This window comes from Saccostrea cucullata, unplaced genomic scaffold, assembly GCF_032062105.1.
Source record: "Saccostrea cucullata isolate Sc308-1 unplaced genomic scaffold, CSIRO_AGI_Scuc_v1 ctg410, whole genome shotgun sequence".
In the NCBI taxonomy this organism is placed as follows: Eukaryota; Metazoa; Mollusca; class Bivalvia; order Ostreida; family Ostreidae; genus Saccostrea; species Saccostrea cuccullata.
Window position 1 is genome coordinate 34,273 of NW_026923562.1, and position 16,060 is coordinate 50,332.

The 16,060-nt window shown below is 34.2% G+C and overlaps 3 protein-coding genes across 3 annotated transcripts; 1 reads left to right on the plus strand and 2 right to left on the minus strand.

Annotated features, from left to right (window-relative positions):
* Window positions 1-505: 505 nt before the first annotated feature.
* On the plus strand, window positions 506-7,657 carry LOC134264333 (pre-mRNA-splicing factor CWC25 homolog). Its single transcript, XM_062746628.1, has 8 exons — window positions 506-1,023; window positions 3,325-3,446; window positions 4,927-5,017; window positions 5,250-5,319; window positions 5,420-6,364; window positions 6,560-6,783; window positions 6,936-7,094; window positions 7,303-7,657. The coding sequence occupies exons 1-8, from the start codon at window positions 977-979 to the stop codon at window positions 7,415-7,417; spliced, it is 1,773 nt and encodes a 590-aa protein (XP_062602612.1). The 5' UTR covers window positions 506-976; the 3' UTR covers window positions 7,418-7,657.
* Window positions 7,658-9,054: 1,397 nt separating this feature from the next.
* Window positions 9,055-10,787, minus strand: LOC134264326 (coiled-coil domain-containing protein 103-like). The gene is made up of 4 exons (XM_062746621.1): window positions 10,743-10,787; window positions 10,404-10,619; window positions 9,852-9,993; window positions 9,055-9,449 (listed from the first exon to the last, which is right to left on the minus strand). The coding sequence occupies exons 2-4, from the start codon at window positions 10,559-10,561 to the stop codon at window positions 9,072-9,074; spliced, it is 678 nt and encodes a 225-aa protein (XP_062602605.1). The 5' UTR covers window positions 10,562-10,619; window positions 10,743-10,787; the 3' UTR covers window positions 9,055-9,071.
* A 1,653-nt stretch (window positions 10,788-12,440) lies between these two features.
* Window positions 12,441-14,792, minus strand: LOC134264327 (uncharacterized). The gene is made up of 6 exons (XM_062746622.1): window positions 14,487-14,792; window positions 14,222-14,293; window positions 14,053-14,112; window positions 13,467-13,564; window positions 13,171-13,359; window positions 12,441-12,763 (listed from the first exon to the last, which is right to left on the minus strand). Exons 2-6 carry the CDS (start codon window positions 14,222-14,224, stop codon window positions 12,541-12,543), a joined length of 573 nt encoding a protein of 190 aa, XP_062602606.1. The 5' UTR covers window positions 14,225-14,293; window positions 14,487-14,792; the 3' UTR covers window positions 12,441-12,540.
* Window positions 14,793-16,060: the final 1,268 nt, after the last annotated feature.

Here is a 16,060-nt window from a genome sequence, read left to right on the forward strand (position 1 = left end):
GTTAAAAATTCTGAAAAGTGAGTCAAATTCTAAGGTCAAGGTCAAAAATATTTTACCAGTGGAAAGGTCTTGCCTCAATGAATACAGACGTGAAGCATGAACGCCCTTGCACCAATTATTCAAGAGATGTGGTCAAGGTGAAAGTTTAGTTTTTTTTTTTCTTTTGGCAAAAGTGGAGTCCAAGGTCGAGAGGTCAAGTATGTTGGATCTTGTCACAAAGAATATACTTGTGAAATATGAAAGTCATAGCTCCAGCCAATCAAGTTAATTTTTGTGGACAAACAAACAAACTGACAGAAGGACGGGGCAAAAACTATATACTACATACTATACCCCTGAATCTTCGATTACGGGGGCATAAAAAATATATAAAATGCAAACTCCATAAATCCGGAAAAGTCGTTGTTGGTTCTCAGTTTATATTAACCTTTGAAGTTCCTACTTGCTTTTCTCGAATAATTACAAAAATCACGTTAAACGATTTCATTGATTCCTATAGAAGTAGGGCTGGGTATTGGCCCGAGATTTCGTATTGCGATATATTGCGATATTTATAACTGTATTGCGATATGTATTGCAATATTTTTAATGTAATTTAAATGGCATTTTCTTACTATATTTACTTAAATTTACATGCAGAATGTACATAACTATGATAAATAACCCACGCATAAAAAAAATCTTGTTGATTTCATTTAAATTATGCTGAAATGTTCCCACAAAACAACTTCTGTCTTACTGTTTGGCTTAATAACAAACTTTCATACATTCATTTCTATATTTAATCACAAAATTCCTTAATCTAAGCATATTGCCAATATATCGATATTACAAAATCGTATTGCGATACAATATTTTTCGTCATTGTATTGCAATATATTGAAATATCGATATTATTGCCCAGCCCTATATAGAAGTGATCATTTATTAAGCTTAAACATATATTTTTAAAATTTGAGATATCATACAAAACATAATGGATGACGAAAAAAGAAAGATGAAACAGTTATTGAAAGAGAAAATGTAAGTAACGTTTCATGAAATCATAACTGCATGGTGCACGGTTTCAGGACGGCGTATTTTGTGTATTGCGCATTTTTCTATGTCTGTTTAATTACTCTCATTAAATGGAAACAAATAATTGTTAAAATTATCATTTTTTGACAAGATATTGCATTTCTGTATAAAAAAGACACACGTTTTTAGCTAACTATCTTCAATTCTTGGGGTGACTCGGTTCAAACATAATTTTTTTTCATTAACCTTCCCAATATCCTACAAGTCTCTTGTAAGATCTTGCTTTATAAAATAATATTGAATAATTCCCCTTTAGTTGTCTGCCAATTGCATTTGCCATATAAAACATGTAGTAAGGCCTAAAAAAAAAATATGATTGTTTCCTGTAACCCGACCGACCCATTCAAATTATCCCCGGGTGGATTTTTTTTTCTGACAAATGGCAAAACTTCGTTTGATCAATCAGCTGATTCCATTTATTAACTTTTAAAAAATAGCTTGTAGCTTAATTTGAGACATAAAATATGTCAATTTAGTGTACATTTACCTTAAATATAAAGAGTAATCATTATTGTAACAACAGTTTCCCCCTACAACTTTCTGAAGTTCGTTTTCTGCCGCTTGGCAGCCATTTTGGATGCCATATTGGGTGTCCACTGTAAATATAACACCTGGTATTTTCGGTCCATTCAAAGCAAAACAAAAACAAAAAAAAAAAAAAAAAAAAAAAAAAAAAAAAAAAAGAATTTCCGAGCTACCAACCCTTGATTTTTTGGGAATGTTACAGGAAACAAACTTTTTTTTTTTTAAGCCTAAACCAAAATGTCCTCCCTACTTAACAATGAAAGTGATAATTTCTAACTACATGTATGTAAAGTGTAGAAGCATCCCAGGATTGCACAAAAGGTCTAGAGAGGTCAGCCAGTTTTTCTCTCTCTGGACTTTCCATGCTTTTCCAAGAAGCCTCATTTGCCCTATTGGAGGGTGGGGTCTGATAGTTTACATTACATTTTATTTTTTATTCAACATCTTCAAAATTGTTTGACAATGACAAATGGTGTCCAGTCAACTCGTACACAAACCGTCTCGTACACAAACCGAGTCGTACACAAAAAGTCAACTCGTACACAAATCAGAAGTCAGCTCGTACACAAATCAGAAGTCAACTCGTACACAACGTTTTATTTACAATAGTTTGGAATCATCTTTATATAAATAATGTATAATCTAGAAAAATGAAATAAGGACAAGGAGAAGTGTTAAATTTTTAGATTTTTTCAGGAATACTTCAGTGGTTTCATAACATTTGAAATCGACCGTGGCTTCTCTTATTGGGAATACATGTGTATAAACAATTATTGTTAAACTAACACAAGCGCGGCGGTTTCTTTGATTTGCGACAAACGCTAATTACAAAATGCTCCTAATTTGGTCCCTTATTCTTCATTTCTTTATCTTCCCCATGGTGTGAGAGAAGTGTTTATCCTGCTGTACAACTGTCTATAGTAAAAAAAAAAAACTTTATTTTTTTAATTTGATAAGTTTTTTTTTTTAAATTGTATGCAATGATATACCATAGTGGCATAAAAATCTTACGATGTATTTCGATCGTATTTACTATCTACATTGAATAACGGTATACGTTATGGTGCCGTAAAATTTCTAAATTTCTTACCTAAATTATTTCAAGATATATATATTTATATCCACACATTACTTGCATAAAAGCTGCAGACTAATTCTAAAATGTGAAATTCACATATAAAATTCACATATTATCTTGTGGTGATGTTTAAATCAAATTCAATTATATTGAATCGATCTGATTATGTTGTTTAACAAGATATTTTAATTTATAATTAAATTTACAGAATAAAAAAAATCGGCACTTCTCATTTATGTATCAAATAAGTATATATTTAAACGAAAAATGTGAAGGAGTTGACGCCCAAGATTTACGCAACAAAAAACCTTATAGCCAAATAAGAAAAAAAACCAATCTGCGCATAAGATATAGGTAAAATCAGCGGCATAAAAAGATTAACATGTACAAATAAAACCCTTTGTGTACGAGTTGACTCCTCAATTTTTTAACACTGAGGAAAACTATACATTAAATCACATAGGGAACTATGTACAAATGACATTAGTTTGTGTACGAGTTGACTTTTGATTTGTGTACGAGTTGACTTTTGATTTGTGTACGATTTGACTTTTTGTGTACGACTCGGTTTGTGTACGAGTTGACTGTAAACCTGACAAATACATGTAATTATGTTATTCCATATGAGGTTCTTGTAATTATAGGGAAGGAAAGGATGGCGGATTAGATTGGATGCGCAAAGAAAATAAACCGGACGGTAATGATTATCTACTGGGCAAACGAGTGGACAGGCACATTGAGGAAGCCGTGGAAGTCGTCAAAGATGGTATTTATACCAGAATGGCATTCTTTGCATTTGAATACTTGCATACATGTAAATTCAGTTGATATTTGAATTACTATACAAAATGGAAAGCTTTGCAGAGGGGGTTGGAAACATCTATCAGCTGTGAACAATGTGCTGTTTAATACACAGCAAGATCATTGTAAATCTTTGAAGACACTATAAGAAGTATTTAATAAATTGCTGTACATTAGGTGAACCAAGCATCAAATTTGAGGATCTAGTCCTTATTATTTTGATTTTCTAATATACCATCGGTCAAACCAATTCTTCTAATTAAATTTTTTCTTTAGTAATAATTGTTATTTTTTGAAGTCGCAAAATACTTGTAACATTGTGTGTTAGAAAACATATTATCTGCTATGCAAATCTTTGAAAACATTGTACTTTCAGCATACTCCCTATTTCAGATCATTAACAACGTTACTGAAAAATCATTATTTTCGTGGGGTCAATTTTTCAAGGTTTGAGGAAAAAATTTTGGTTATTGGGTATTTGATTTCATGGTTAGAAAATGTTTCGTAGTAATTTATTTGAAATTTTAAATTTTGTGTTGGTCATAAGTTTGTGGGTCTCGCCATACCTGGAAAACAATGAAAATTACACCCCCACCCCCCCAAAAAATCAGGCATAATTGAGACATGTTTGAAGTTTCCTATGCTTTGCCACAAAAGAGCAGCATTTAGTTAGATTACCTCGATGTTATCATAATATTTATTATTATGTTTGGTTGTTTTAGAACTTAATGAAAGAATACTTTCCTTGTGAAATGCCTTAGTTTAGATAAATCAATTTTTATGTCCCCCTTCGAAGAAGGGAGGGTATATTGCTTTGCTGCTGTCTGTCGGTCCATTTAGTTTCCGTTCAATTTCTTCACTACCGTTGCACATACTGAAATGAAATTTGGTATACAGTTCTGTTTTGATTACGATCGCACCATTTTTGACAGAGTTATGCCCCTTGGACTTAGAAAATTTTTAAATTTTTGCAGTTTCCGTTCATTTTCTTTGCAGAGGTTGCACATATTGAAATGAAATTTGATGTACAGATTTATCAGCTTCATATCTAGGTCAGATTCCATTTTGGATACAATCGCACCATTTTTGTCAGAGTTATTCCCCTTGGACTTAGAAAAATTCCAAGTATTTGCAGTTTCCATTCATTTTCTTTGCAGAGGTTGCACATAGTGAAATGAAATTTGGTATACAGATTTATCAGCTGAATATCTAGATCAAGTTCTGTTTTGGGTACGATCGCACCATTTTTGATAGAGTAATGCCCCTTGGACTTGGAGAAATTCCAGTTTTGGGGAGGGGGGCATAAGTGTTTTACAAACATCTCTTGTTACTTTTAAAATGTAAATCCATTGCAAACTTTAATTGAAAATTACAAGTCACACATGTTCATTCTTGAAAGCAATTATTAAAACTTTGTAAGACTGTGCCATTTTCTTAATTTCAAGATGACATTGCACTGTTCAATGAGAGAATCAAAGCCAACATTCAGCTTGATATGCAGAACAAAGCAAGAGAAGACCCACTATTTGCTATAAGGTATTTTTAATGTTGATTTTGACTTTGCAATGATCAGTTACTTTATATTAAAGATTAGAATAAGCTTTTTTTTGCATTTTGTATTTGTTGCCAAACAGGCTAGAAAATAATAATTGGCATAATTTTGAGATTTTGTCTTTGGATTAAGAGTGCTTAACAGCCAGTTTTGAATTATGTTTGCTACATTCCTAATGAATGATTCAAATTAATATTATGTTTGTTCATTATACAGAAAAAGGGAAGAAGATGTGAAAAAGAGACTTCTTGAAAATCCAGTTAGAATGAAACAGTTACAGAAAAATGTGAGTGGTTTAGTTTCGATTTATTAAAATGTAACCACTACCCTATGAAATATATATATCTGTTTCAATTTTGCTGAATTTTAAAAAAAATCTGATTTAGCTGGAAAAGCAGAAAAAGAAAGCAAAAAAGAAGCACAAAAAGCAGAAAGGATCAGATGATTCAGATGATGATCTGATGAAGAAATATTTAAACATCTTGAATAAAAAGAAAGGGAAAACAGAGGATGATGATGATGATGATAATCTGTCAAACAAAGGGAAGCACAGAGGTGACAAAAACAAAGAAAGGCAGCAGGGAAGATCAGATCACAGAGGCAGAGAGGATTCATATCATGACAGGTCATCAAAATCCAGGCCGGAGAAAAGGTATCAGGATAGGGGTAGGGAGGATCTGGAAGATGACAGAGGAAATTCTAGAAGTTTTAGAAACTCAAGGGACAATTCCAGTGACCAGTATTCTAGAGACAGATCCCATAACTCACAAGGTAATAGATATAGGGATTCATCTCCTCAGCACAGAAATTCCTCGGGTAGATCAAGGAGAAGATCAGAAGAGCGGGATAGGAAGAAAACTCAGGATAGGAGACATGATCAGCAAAGACGTAGAGAAAGACATGATTCATCAGGAAGTGAATCTGAGGAAGTTCAAAGAAGAGGAAGGAGAAAAGACGGCTACAATAGACGTCCTGTGTCTAATGAGAGAGGTAGTGGGAAAAACAGGCCAGGAGTTGGAAAGAAAAGGGAAGAGTCGTCAGGTTCTGAATCGGATGACAGGTCTGGTGGGAAATACAGACAAAAAGGAGAGTCAACGAGAACTAGTAAATCAAAAAGACATGACTCTTCTGACAGTGAATCAGATTCTGAGGAGAGGAGTAGAGAGAAGAGGAGACCTACATACAGACAAAACCAACAGGCTTCGCCTCATAAAGACGACAATCATCCTACACAGAAGATAAAGACACAGAGCAGCAAAAGGTCAGAAAGTTCAAGTTCTGACAGTGACAGTGAACCAGAACGAAGGCCTGTCAAACAGTATGGTTTAATTGTAAGTTTAATGCATTTATTATGTCTGAGTTTATTTACTGTCTATCATACAGATGTATAACATATGAATTTTTCTAATTTGAAATTTCTTATTTTGATAAGCTTCTGACTATTTGAGCGAAATAAGTTTGAAACAACCTATAAAACAATACATGTATTGATGTATCCTTAATTTGATTTTCTTTTTTTCACACAGAAACTGAAAAACACTGATTCATCTCAGACAAAAGCTGTCTCTTATTCTCCAGAACATAGAAAAAGAGAAGAGAGAAAGAAATCTAGGTCACCAGATCGTAGGAGAGATGACAAATATTCAAGAACAAGCAGAAGGTCAAGGTCACCAAGGCAGCGTTCTAAATCTCCAAAACCAAGGTCAGGGGTTAGGTCACACAAGGACAGGAGTAGATCGCCAGTGAGAAGGTTAGATTTACCTCATAATTTCATACTAATCATATATGATGTAACACTGGTACACATTTTTTGAAAACATTTTACCCACCTGACTTTAAAAAAATATTTTTGATGAAAATATTTAGCATTAACCTTTAAAATACATGTATATTCCAAAATAGGAAACTAACAGAAGATGAAAAGAAGAAGAAGTTGGAGGAAATGATGCAGAATGCACAATGGAGGGAGGAGCAAAGGAAGTCTAATGTAAAGCGCTACACTGAGGAGGACAGAAAGGAAGAGGAGGCCCTTAGGAGCAAAGAGGAGCCTGAATTCCTCAAGTAGGACACAAGATTATACAATCCTCATAAATCTTAGATAACTAGAATATAAAAGCACAGCAAGAAACAATTTAAATCATTATTCTTACAGAGTGAAATAGATTATATAATTTTTTTGTTGGTCAGAATTTTTAAGCATGGCTCATTAAACTAAATATTCCAATGAATTTCAATAAAGCAATTCATTTTTTCTTTTTTCTTTTTAAAGTCCTATGATGTCAGGCCATGCAGATAAGAGTTCTGTTGAAGATAGACTGAAGAGGAACAGAAACAAACTTCAGAGAGGGACTGGGCATATGGACAAGGGGTTTCTCAATAAGTGACAAGCTGGATAAAGAAGGAGTGGGCATATGGACAGGGGATTTCTCAATAAATGACAAGCTGGATAAATAGACTTGAGCCATGTCTAAGTTTTATTAGACTCTCATTTGTCACAAAAATGAAAATTCATGCTGGTCAATGAATTTCATTCACAGAAAAAAATATAGATTAAAAAAAATATACCTGTATCTCAAATATTTAATTTGTAATAAAGTTTGCACTAAAATGATCATGATTTATCATCAGTTAAGTTATTGGTTTAAAATTTTGAACCCTTTCTTGAGTTTCCTCACTTTTTTTGTAAAAATTGCAAATATGGAACTGAACAGTTTAAATTCTTATTCATGAATCTTGATCTATACCAGATGTAGATTTTAAATGAGGAAAGAACTTTCTTTGATTCATGTAATGACATGTATACCATGCTCGATATAAAAAAGAAGTCTGTGAGTCAATGGTCCAACACTAGCAGATGCACGGATAAATAGGAAGTTGACTTCAGATTCATACAAAAATGAATCCCACCATATGGCACACCTCACAAAGAATGAACTAAAATTTCAAGCATCTGCATTCTGCAATGAGTAGTTGCTGAGAAAACTGCAACAAAAATTTGTTATGATACATACAGACAGACGGATAAACAAGAAGTTGACATCAGATTTGAACAAAAATGATTCCCACTATAAGACATGTCTCAACAAAGAATGTGCCAAAATTTCAAGCATCTGTGATGAGTAGTTGGTTAGAAAACTGTAACAAAAAATTGTTATGTATGGTACAGACAGATGCATGGATAAACAGGAAGTTGACATCAGATTTGAACAAAAATGAATCCAACCATTTGACATGCCTCAGCAAAGAATGTGCTAAAATCTTATGCATCTGCAACGAGTAGTTGTAGAGAAAATTGAGACAAATATTTGTTATGTATTGTATGGACAGATAAACAGGAAGTTGACATCAGATTTGAACAAAAATGAATCCCACCATATGGCAAGCCTCAGCAAAGAACGTGCTAAATTTCAAGCTTTTGCGATGAGTAGTTGCAGAGAAAACTGCGAAAAAATTTGTTACGGACAGTCAGACAGACACAAAAGGGTAAAATAGTATACCTCCTCTCCTTTGGATTGGGGGTTTACTAAATATTGAGATGGCCATGGTCGATGTCATACTGTAGCACAGGCATCTGACGTTACTTACTGTAAATCACTTTTTATTCGCAAGAACTTTATTTTTGCGTAATTACGCGAGACAGTATGCTTGCGAAAATTAAATTCTCGCGCATAATAGTATTCCTTAAGATTATATAGAGCAATAACCAGAATTCGTGAAAATTTTGTCTAGCTAATCAAGAGTCAATGACTATCTTGCGAAAATAAGGTGTTGCGAAAAATTAAGTGATCTACAGCATTTTTCTTTTATTAAATAAGAATATGCCCCCTACCTATTAATTCAATAGATAGAGAGTATATTTTTTTTTATTCAAAAGAAAAATAAGTAACATCAGGTGCCTGTGTACTGTAGATATAAGTCCTTTATGACTATAATATGAGGCCTAAATGTAACCAACAAGAAGCATTGATGAGTATGAAGATACAAGAGAAGAAAAAAATGATGAAGTGAATACACACACAAAAAAAGGATTGAACATATTTATTTCAAATGAAAAGAGGATTTCAATTTTCCGATCCTCTCTTTCCAGGCAGAATCTTCACTTGATTTTTCTAATTTACATATCAATGATTCACAAGCCTTCTTCTCTTTTCCACTTAGGAACTGAAAAGACAGGACAAATCTCTTAGCTGAACACAAACTTTCTAGAATCTCGGTCACTTTTTCACCATCTTGATCTTTGTATTCTGAATCAAGTGCTATCAAAAAATCTCCTAGAAGATTAATGTCTGTTTTAAAAATATGTGCCAACTGAGCTCCACCCATTTCTAACAGGAAGTTATACTGATCAGATGTTGACTTGTGGTATCGCCTCCAATCTCGTGTAAACTCCTGACTGTCTTTTGGTAGATTGGAACTCTGGAATAGAAAATTAATAGTTAACTTTTTTTTATGTCCATGTTCCTTTCTTTAAAGTGCCGATAGTAGAGGGGGATGGGTTGGGGGATGATATGATGTGTCATGTAATGTAATTCTGAACTTGACTAATCTGTAGTACATGTATTGAAATAAACAAAAATGCTGAAATAAAAAGGAATAAAATCCTGAATAGTGAATACAAATGAAAATGAGTAGTTTCTAAAGTAATTTAATTGTTTCCTCAAACCCAGCCTGATACAGATCTCTACACAAAGCTAATTTTGATTGTTTATTTGTGATTGACTCCTTTATTGTTGGAAAAAAGATCAGATAGTTTCCTAATACAAGCAAAAATATAATGAACAAAAGCTCTACCCTTTTACCATACATGAAGTAATAGACCTTTTTAATGTCAGATGCGTGGGAACTTTGTGGGTTTGCTTTACTGTTTTCTGCATGAGCATTCCATTTGACATCAAATGTAACATTTTGCAGAGTGTCACCCTTCTCTAATGGCTTTATATGAGAAGCAAGAACAATATCTCTGTGAAAAGAAAATAAGCATTTAAGTTATAACAGTAGCCGTGCAACAGTCAGATTTGTAGCTTTAAGGGTTCAATTAACTAGTTTTTGTCTTTGTAAAGTTTTTTCATTGTCAAAAGCCATAGATTTTTATTAGCTTTTGCATTTTGTCAGAGTGGTGTATATTTAAATTTGAACACATTATTCATATGACTTCATTTAAATTAGCTTTACATCTGGACTGATTAGTAAAATTTTCAGCACATTTTCACATGATGTGGACAAATGCGAATATTGTGTATCCATGAAAAGAAGTTTAATTTTTTCTGGTAAAATATCTTGAAAATGTATTAAAAATTAACATACTTGTAAACCTTATCAACAACATGTGAACGGTATATTATATGTACATATCATTAGTGACTTTCTTACCTAAATTCTTCATAAGATTCAACTTTTTGATGGACTGCTCTGAATTTTGCATCATTTTCTCTCCAGTACCGTTGATCTTGTTCCACCGCCATCGCCAGCTCTTTTTCAAGCTTGTTGAAGTCCATAGTATCATCATCATGACTCTTTTTATTCTCCATTTAAACAATATCTGAGGAAATTCTGGTTTGCGTTCTCTTTGTATGGTTGGTTGAAAATCTGAATAATTTGAATAAAATGGTTTATTTGGATTTTCAGCGTGAAACACACAAAATAATATAACAAGGAAGTGTATAATATCAATAAAATTCATTAGGGATGTTTCTATAACAAAATATTTACCTTTTTTTGCGATGATTCCGATCCGACTTGCCAACATGTAAACACACTCGGCACACCTCCGCCGATTCGTACCTCATCTTGATGTAGTTCACGGAATCAGCCGAGGTTTGCCGAATGCATGTAAACACTTGCTACTCTACGTCACGCAGACGCTTGGGTTCCCGTTGAATTTCATACTGTAGTTAGGACATTTCGACACCATATTTTCAAAACTAAACATGATTCAAAATCATGAATAACACTAACAAAGCTTAAAAACAGCTGGTAATTGCTTTTTTGAATTTAAATTTAATTTTAGAGAGAAGGGTTAATTAATGTATCGCTCTGAATGCGATCCCATTTGCGTCGCGCAGTGGAAACAAAACTTATAGGGGAAATATTTTCCCCTGTGTTTAAAAGGCTCATATTTTTCTGCCCCCGCAATCGCAGATTCAGTGGTATATAGCATAATATAGTATATCGTCCAGTCTGTCCATCTGTCTATCTGTTTGTCTGTTTATCTATTTGTCCGCAAAAAACTTTAACCTTGCCCATAACTTTTGACTAAATGGGGCTATATAATAATGGATTTCATATTTCACGTACAAGACAGTGTATTTCTTGTGACAAGACCTTTCTTTGGGTACCACTAAATTTGACTTCTTGACCTTCACCTTAGAGTTTGACACACTTTCACAAAAAGAAATACCAAAGTTTAATATTAGTCATAACTTTTGAACAGTTAATACCAGGGCTTTCAAATTCCATAGGTTTATTCCATGTGACAAGACCTTCCTTTACGATACCAAGAAATTTCGACCTTTTGACCTTGACGTTTGACTTTCATTGGAGAAACTGCCATAGAGGAACATCAGTGTTTCATTAAACACATCTTGCTTTTTCAGGTTACTCTAATTTCTAAAATGTGCAAATCACCGACTCTTTCCCTGAACTGAAATTTTGATTACTTTAACCAGCGGATACCTGTAGTATCATGAGGGACAACCCTCCTGTTTTCCAAAGGGAACTTTTTATGTAAATTCAGTATGGAAATTTACAGACTTGAGTAACCGCCCCCTCACACGCCTTTTTGTTCAAATTCCCGCACATAATTTAATGCAAATTCTTTCTAACTGATATATCATGACCCCCCCCCCTCCCCCCTCGCCAAATCCATCACTCGCACGAAAATGATATTAAATTTATTTTTCATCGGTTTCTTGCCCCCCCCCCCCCCCCCACCGGTAACAATGCAATTAATGTGCCTGAAATGCTTTAAATAATATATTATGGACAATCCCTGCATGAATTGAACATTACCATTTCAGACCCGTTTGGGCCAGGGTTTTGTTTAAATCAATGATGTGTTGGGGGGGGGGGGGGCGGGGGCGGGGGGCGCCCGTTTTCCAAATGACTAAAATTACTGTATTCTATTAAAAATGAATTATTCACAAATGAAGTGAATGGGAGTGGGCAGCATGCAAAAAAAAATTTTTTAGCCCTCTCCGTAAAATTACTTGAACCAGACTGAAGGAATTTGGTGATGGCAATCACAGGAGGGTTCTGATTTCTTGTGTAAGTTGAATCATCCTCTCCACGTCCATGATTTGAAAAGTCTTTAAAAAATTAAAATTAGTTCGATCTTTCTAATACAAGGAATAGGGATAAAACAAAGTGACATTTACTTTATTCACAAAAATGAATACATAAAGGTGTTTGAAACAGTAAGATTTTATTTACAAATGATTAAATTTTTCCTTCTGAGGAAAGTTGTATAGTGATTGCAACGACAAGCTAGTACAACCTAGCAATCAGAGCATTAACACAGTCTGGGTTTAGCAGATTTGGTCAGTCTTAGTCGTTCAGTAGGCTCCGTATTATGCTTCTCCTCGGCTTCTTTGACTTCCGGTCTCTGTAGTCGTCTGTTACCCTGCTTCCGGATAAGTCCATGCAGCAGAATGTTTTCCCGACACACTCGATTTAAGTGGTCTTTATTGGTCAAGTTCTCTTTGTACATTTCATCGTAGTTCTTTCCCCTGTATCTGAAAAAAATATCAAGGTTACGAGACCGTACACAGAAAAATAATTTAAAAATCTTTTTTACTGTAGACATTAAGGTTCATAAACCCTCTGCTCACGTTCCCAAAAGAAATGTATTTTATGAGTAAAATACAAACAGTTATAGCATATTATAGCTTGCGGGGCAAAATTGGACAAAAAAAAGACACTTCAACTAGACAAAATCTAGAAACAGATAAAGGAATAATAGACATTAGTGTCATTAAGAGTTATCTCTCTTATCAAAGTATCAATGAACCTTAAATTTCACTGAAAGTTTTGGAGTCACTCTGTTCATATTCTTGTTTAGTGTTGACATTATGAATGATTCTATCGGCGGCGGTGATTCCTTCGAAATCCACTAGTCCATTTGTACGACATAATTATTTACCCTTCTAGTTCCTGTATCAGCTTCACATTTTCGTTGTTGGCTTTATGAAGCTGATTCTGAAGTGATTTGATTTCCTTTTCCTTCTCATCCAATAGCTTCTTCAGATACACCGCCTGCAGATTAGTCGCCGCTGACACCTGCTTCTCCCCCTGGTTTGCTTTCGTTTTTTCGAATGTAAAATCTTTGCACCTGAAAAGAATGTCGCAGGAAAAAGATTTGATGTTCTATAAGTTCACCATGATTGAAGTGAAAATAACAGTTTTTGGGATTTAACAATGATTTAGTACATATTTTACCTCTCAGATACTGGTTTCAGTGCATTTGGACATGTCCAAATAGTTTTACTGCTTGATTTGAATGGTTTTGATATGACTGGTTTGTCCAGAATAGCAGCCTGAAACAAAACGGCATGAAATATCATTGTTTTAGTTGGCTGATGTATAGGGTGAATCGAAGATAACTTACAGTGGTCGATCCCAAAAAATCCACAAACAAAACAAACTGACCCCTGAAAATTCCAGAGATGGGATCAGGTGCCAAGGAGGAGTAAGCATCCCCTGTCGACCGATCACACCCGCCGTAATCCCTTTGTATTGACCAAAAAAGACTGAACATCATGGTCAAATTCAGTATAAAAACAAAGGCCTAACAATCGAAAAAGAAGCCAAAATAAGACTCAAGACAATGATAGGTTATATTTGTTTGCTAGTAAGGTCATCATAACCGTCAAAGAATATCTACGAAATGCTGACTTTCACCGAGGTTGTTGAAATCCAAGATTGAAAAGAGCTGGAAGCTTTAAAATATGGACTGAAATATAATGATACAATTGCTACCAATATGTCTCATTTGGTCAAAATTCAGACAGGCATGACGACTTACCACAGAATCTTCATCTTTTTCAGATGAATCGTTTTTGTCATCGTTATTCATCGATGATCTCTGAAAATAGACAAGTTAAATACTTTTTGGTTGTACATGTATAAAGACGTGTTCTATTTTGAAAATTTTAGCGTTACCTGTCAAAGGTTGGGAAAACCACGAAACTCACCATCAGCTGTGTGGCCTTTACTAAATTTTCGACATCTATCGTTCTCCTGGTAGTGGGTTTCAGACCAAGAAACTGTGAATAAAAGAGTTGAATGGACTTTTACTGAATGATTCGGCATTTACATATGTTAGGAGTTATCAATTCACACTGATACGTCTAAGAAAATATTAATATGTAGCGAGGTTTAAAAAAATATGAATGAATAAAATGTATTTACTTCGTAAGTCTTGCCTTTAAAAAAAAAAAGTAAAACTGTACTACTTACAAACACGGCACCCCTGGTTTTTGCCCAGCGGGAGGGGAGAGTTTGTTGAGATTTGACTGGACCCACCCAACTTCTCTTCTGACGGTCAAACGTGCATTTGTGAAGTGGCTGTAAATACACATTATTCAGAAATATTGATTTGTCGTTTTCATTTGTGACCCCATTGAGCCTTGCCTTTCAGAATATTCGGCACACTTGAAATTGAAAGATTAAGATTTTGTAAAATTTATTATCAGTTGAAGTTCTTTTGAAAGTTGTGGCTTATCTTCAATTCAAATATGGCGAGATTGTTAATCCCTGCATTATCACTAGGTCTAGTCAATTCATTATATCGTGAAAAAAAAATATATATGCAAAATATATAGACTCTGTTAGGGACACGGGACACAGGGTATGAACTCCCTCCCCTTTTCCCATTGATTTTCTTTTGAAATCATTTGAAATCAGGGGTCAAGACATTTCCCCCCTTTTCCCTGTATTTCATCATAATCTTATTTAGGACCGATACATGAAAAAGAGATTTAATTAAAATCGAGCTAAATTAAAAACAGCCTATAGAGACAAATGTCATTAATGGCAATATTACGATTACGCTTTATGAATATAAGTAAAAATGAAAAGGGGGAGAAGTGTATCTATTTCTGATAATGGTAACAAGGGGGGGGGTGTTGTCACAGGCACTATTTTCGTTTACATGGCATTCCCTTCTCATTTTATCTCATAAGTAGGGGGTGCCTTGTGTAAGTGGCTGTGGTTCATACCCGTTGCACCCAGTGCCTGTTATTGGAGAAAGAAATACTGCAAAATTGAAAAATCCTTAACCATTGAAAATCCACGGTCGTTCTCGCTTTTTTTATGAGGGATATGTACATGTAAGACGAGACCGGCTATGGTTATCTACCTGCATATACATGTTTGTATGTATGTACATTCTAAAGACTTGCGTGATTACAGAATTATTTTCCTTCTTTGTTATGAAGTATCTGATTCTCAAAGTTAAATATTATTTTTAAACCTGAAAAATTCTTTCAACTAAAAAAAAGGAACGATGTGTGTAAGGGGGTTTGTGAGTTGGCGCGTGTCTGCCAACTATTAAAGAGTCAGGTTTGAGAACTATATGTAGATGTTCAAATTGATTGTACTAAAAAGTTCCATTGAGAAGCTAGCTTGATTTTCAAACCTAAAATTTTCTTGTCCAGGAAGACTCTTTAAAGTGTATTGAAATTCATAATGTTACTGTGACATCTGGAAGTTGTGGCCAAATGCATAAAACAAAAACATTTATTGGCCCTGTCTCAATAGGCAAGAAGTTGTGCTGTCAAGAATTATTAAGGTGACACGAGAATTATATACTTACAGTTTTCTTCTGCAGTTCGAACATAATTTCCTTTTTGGACTTTGTTGATTTTGGTCTGTTCAGGGAGAATACAGAGGGTCGCTTTGACGACCTCTCCATTCTGTAAAGTAGAACATATTTACAATGATAGAAAACATTATTTTATTTGATTAAATATGATGTCGTTTAAAAAGTTGTAGATCTGACATCAGTGCCGTCTTCAGTATTACTGATTTTA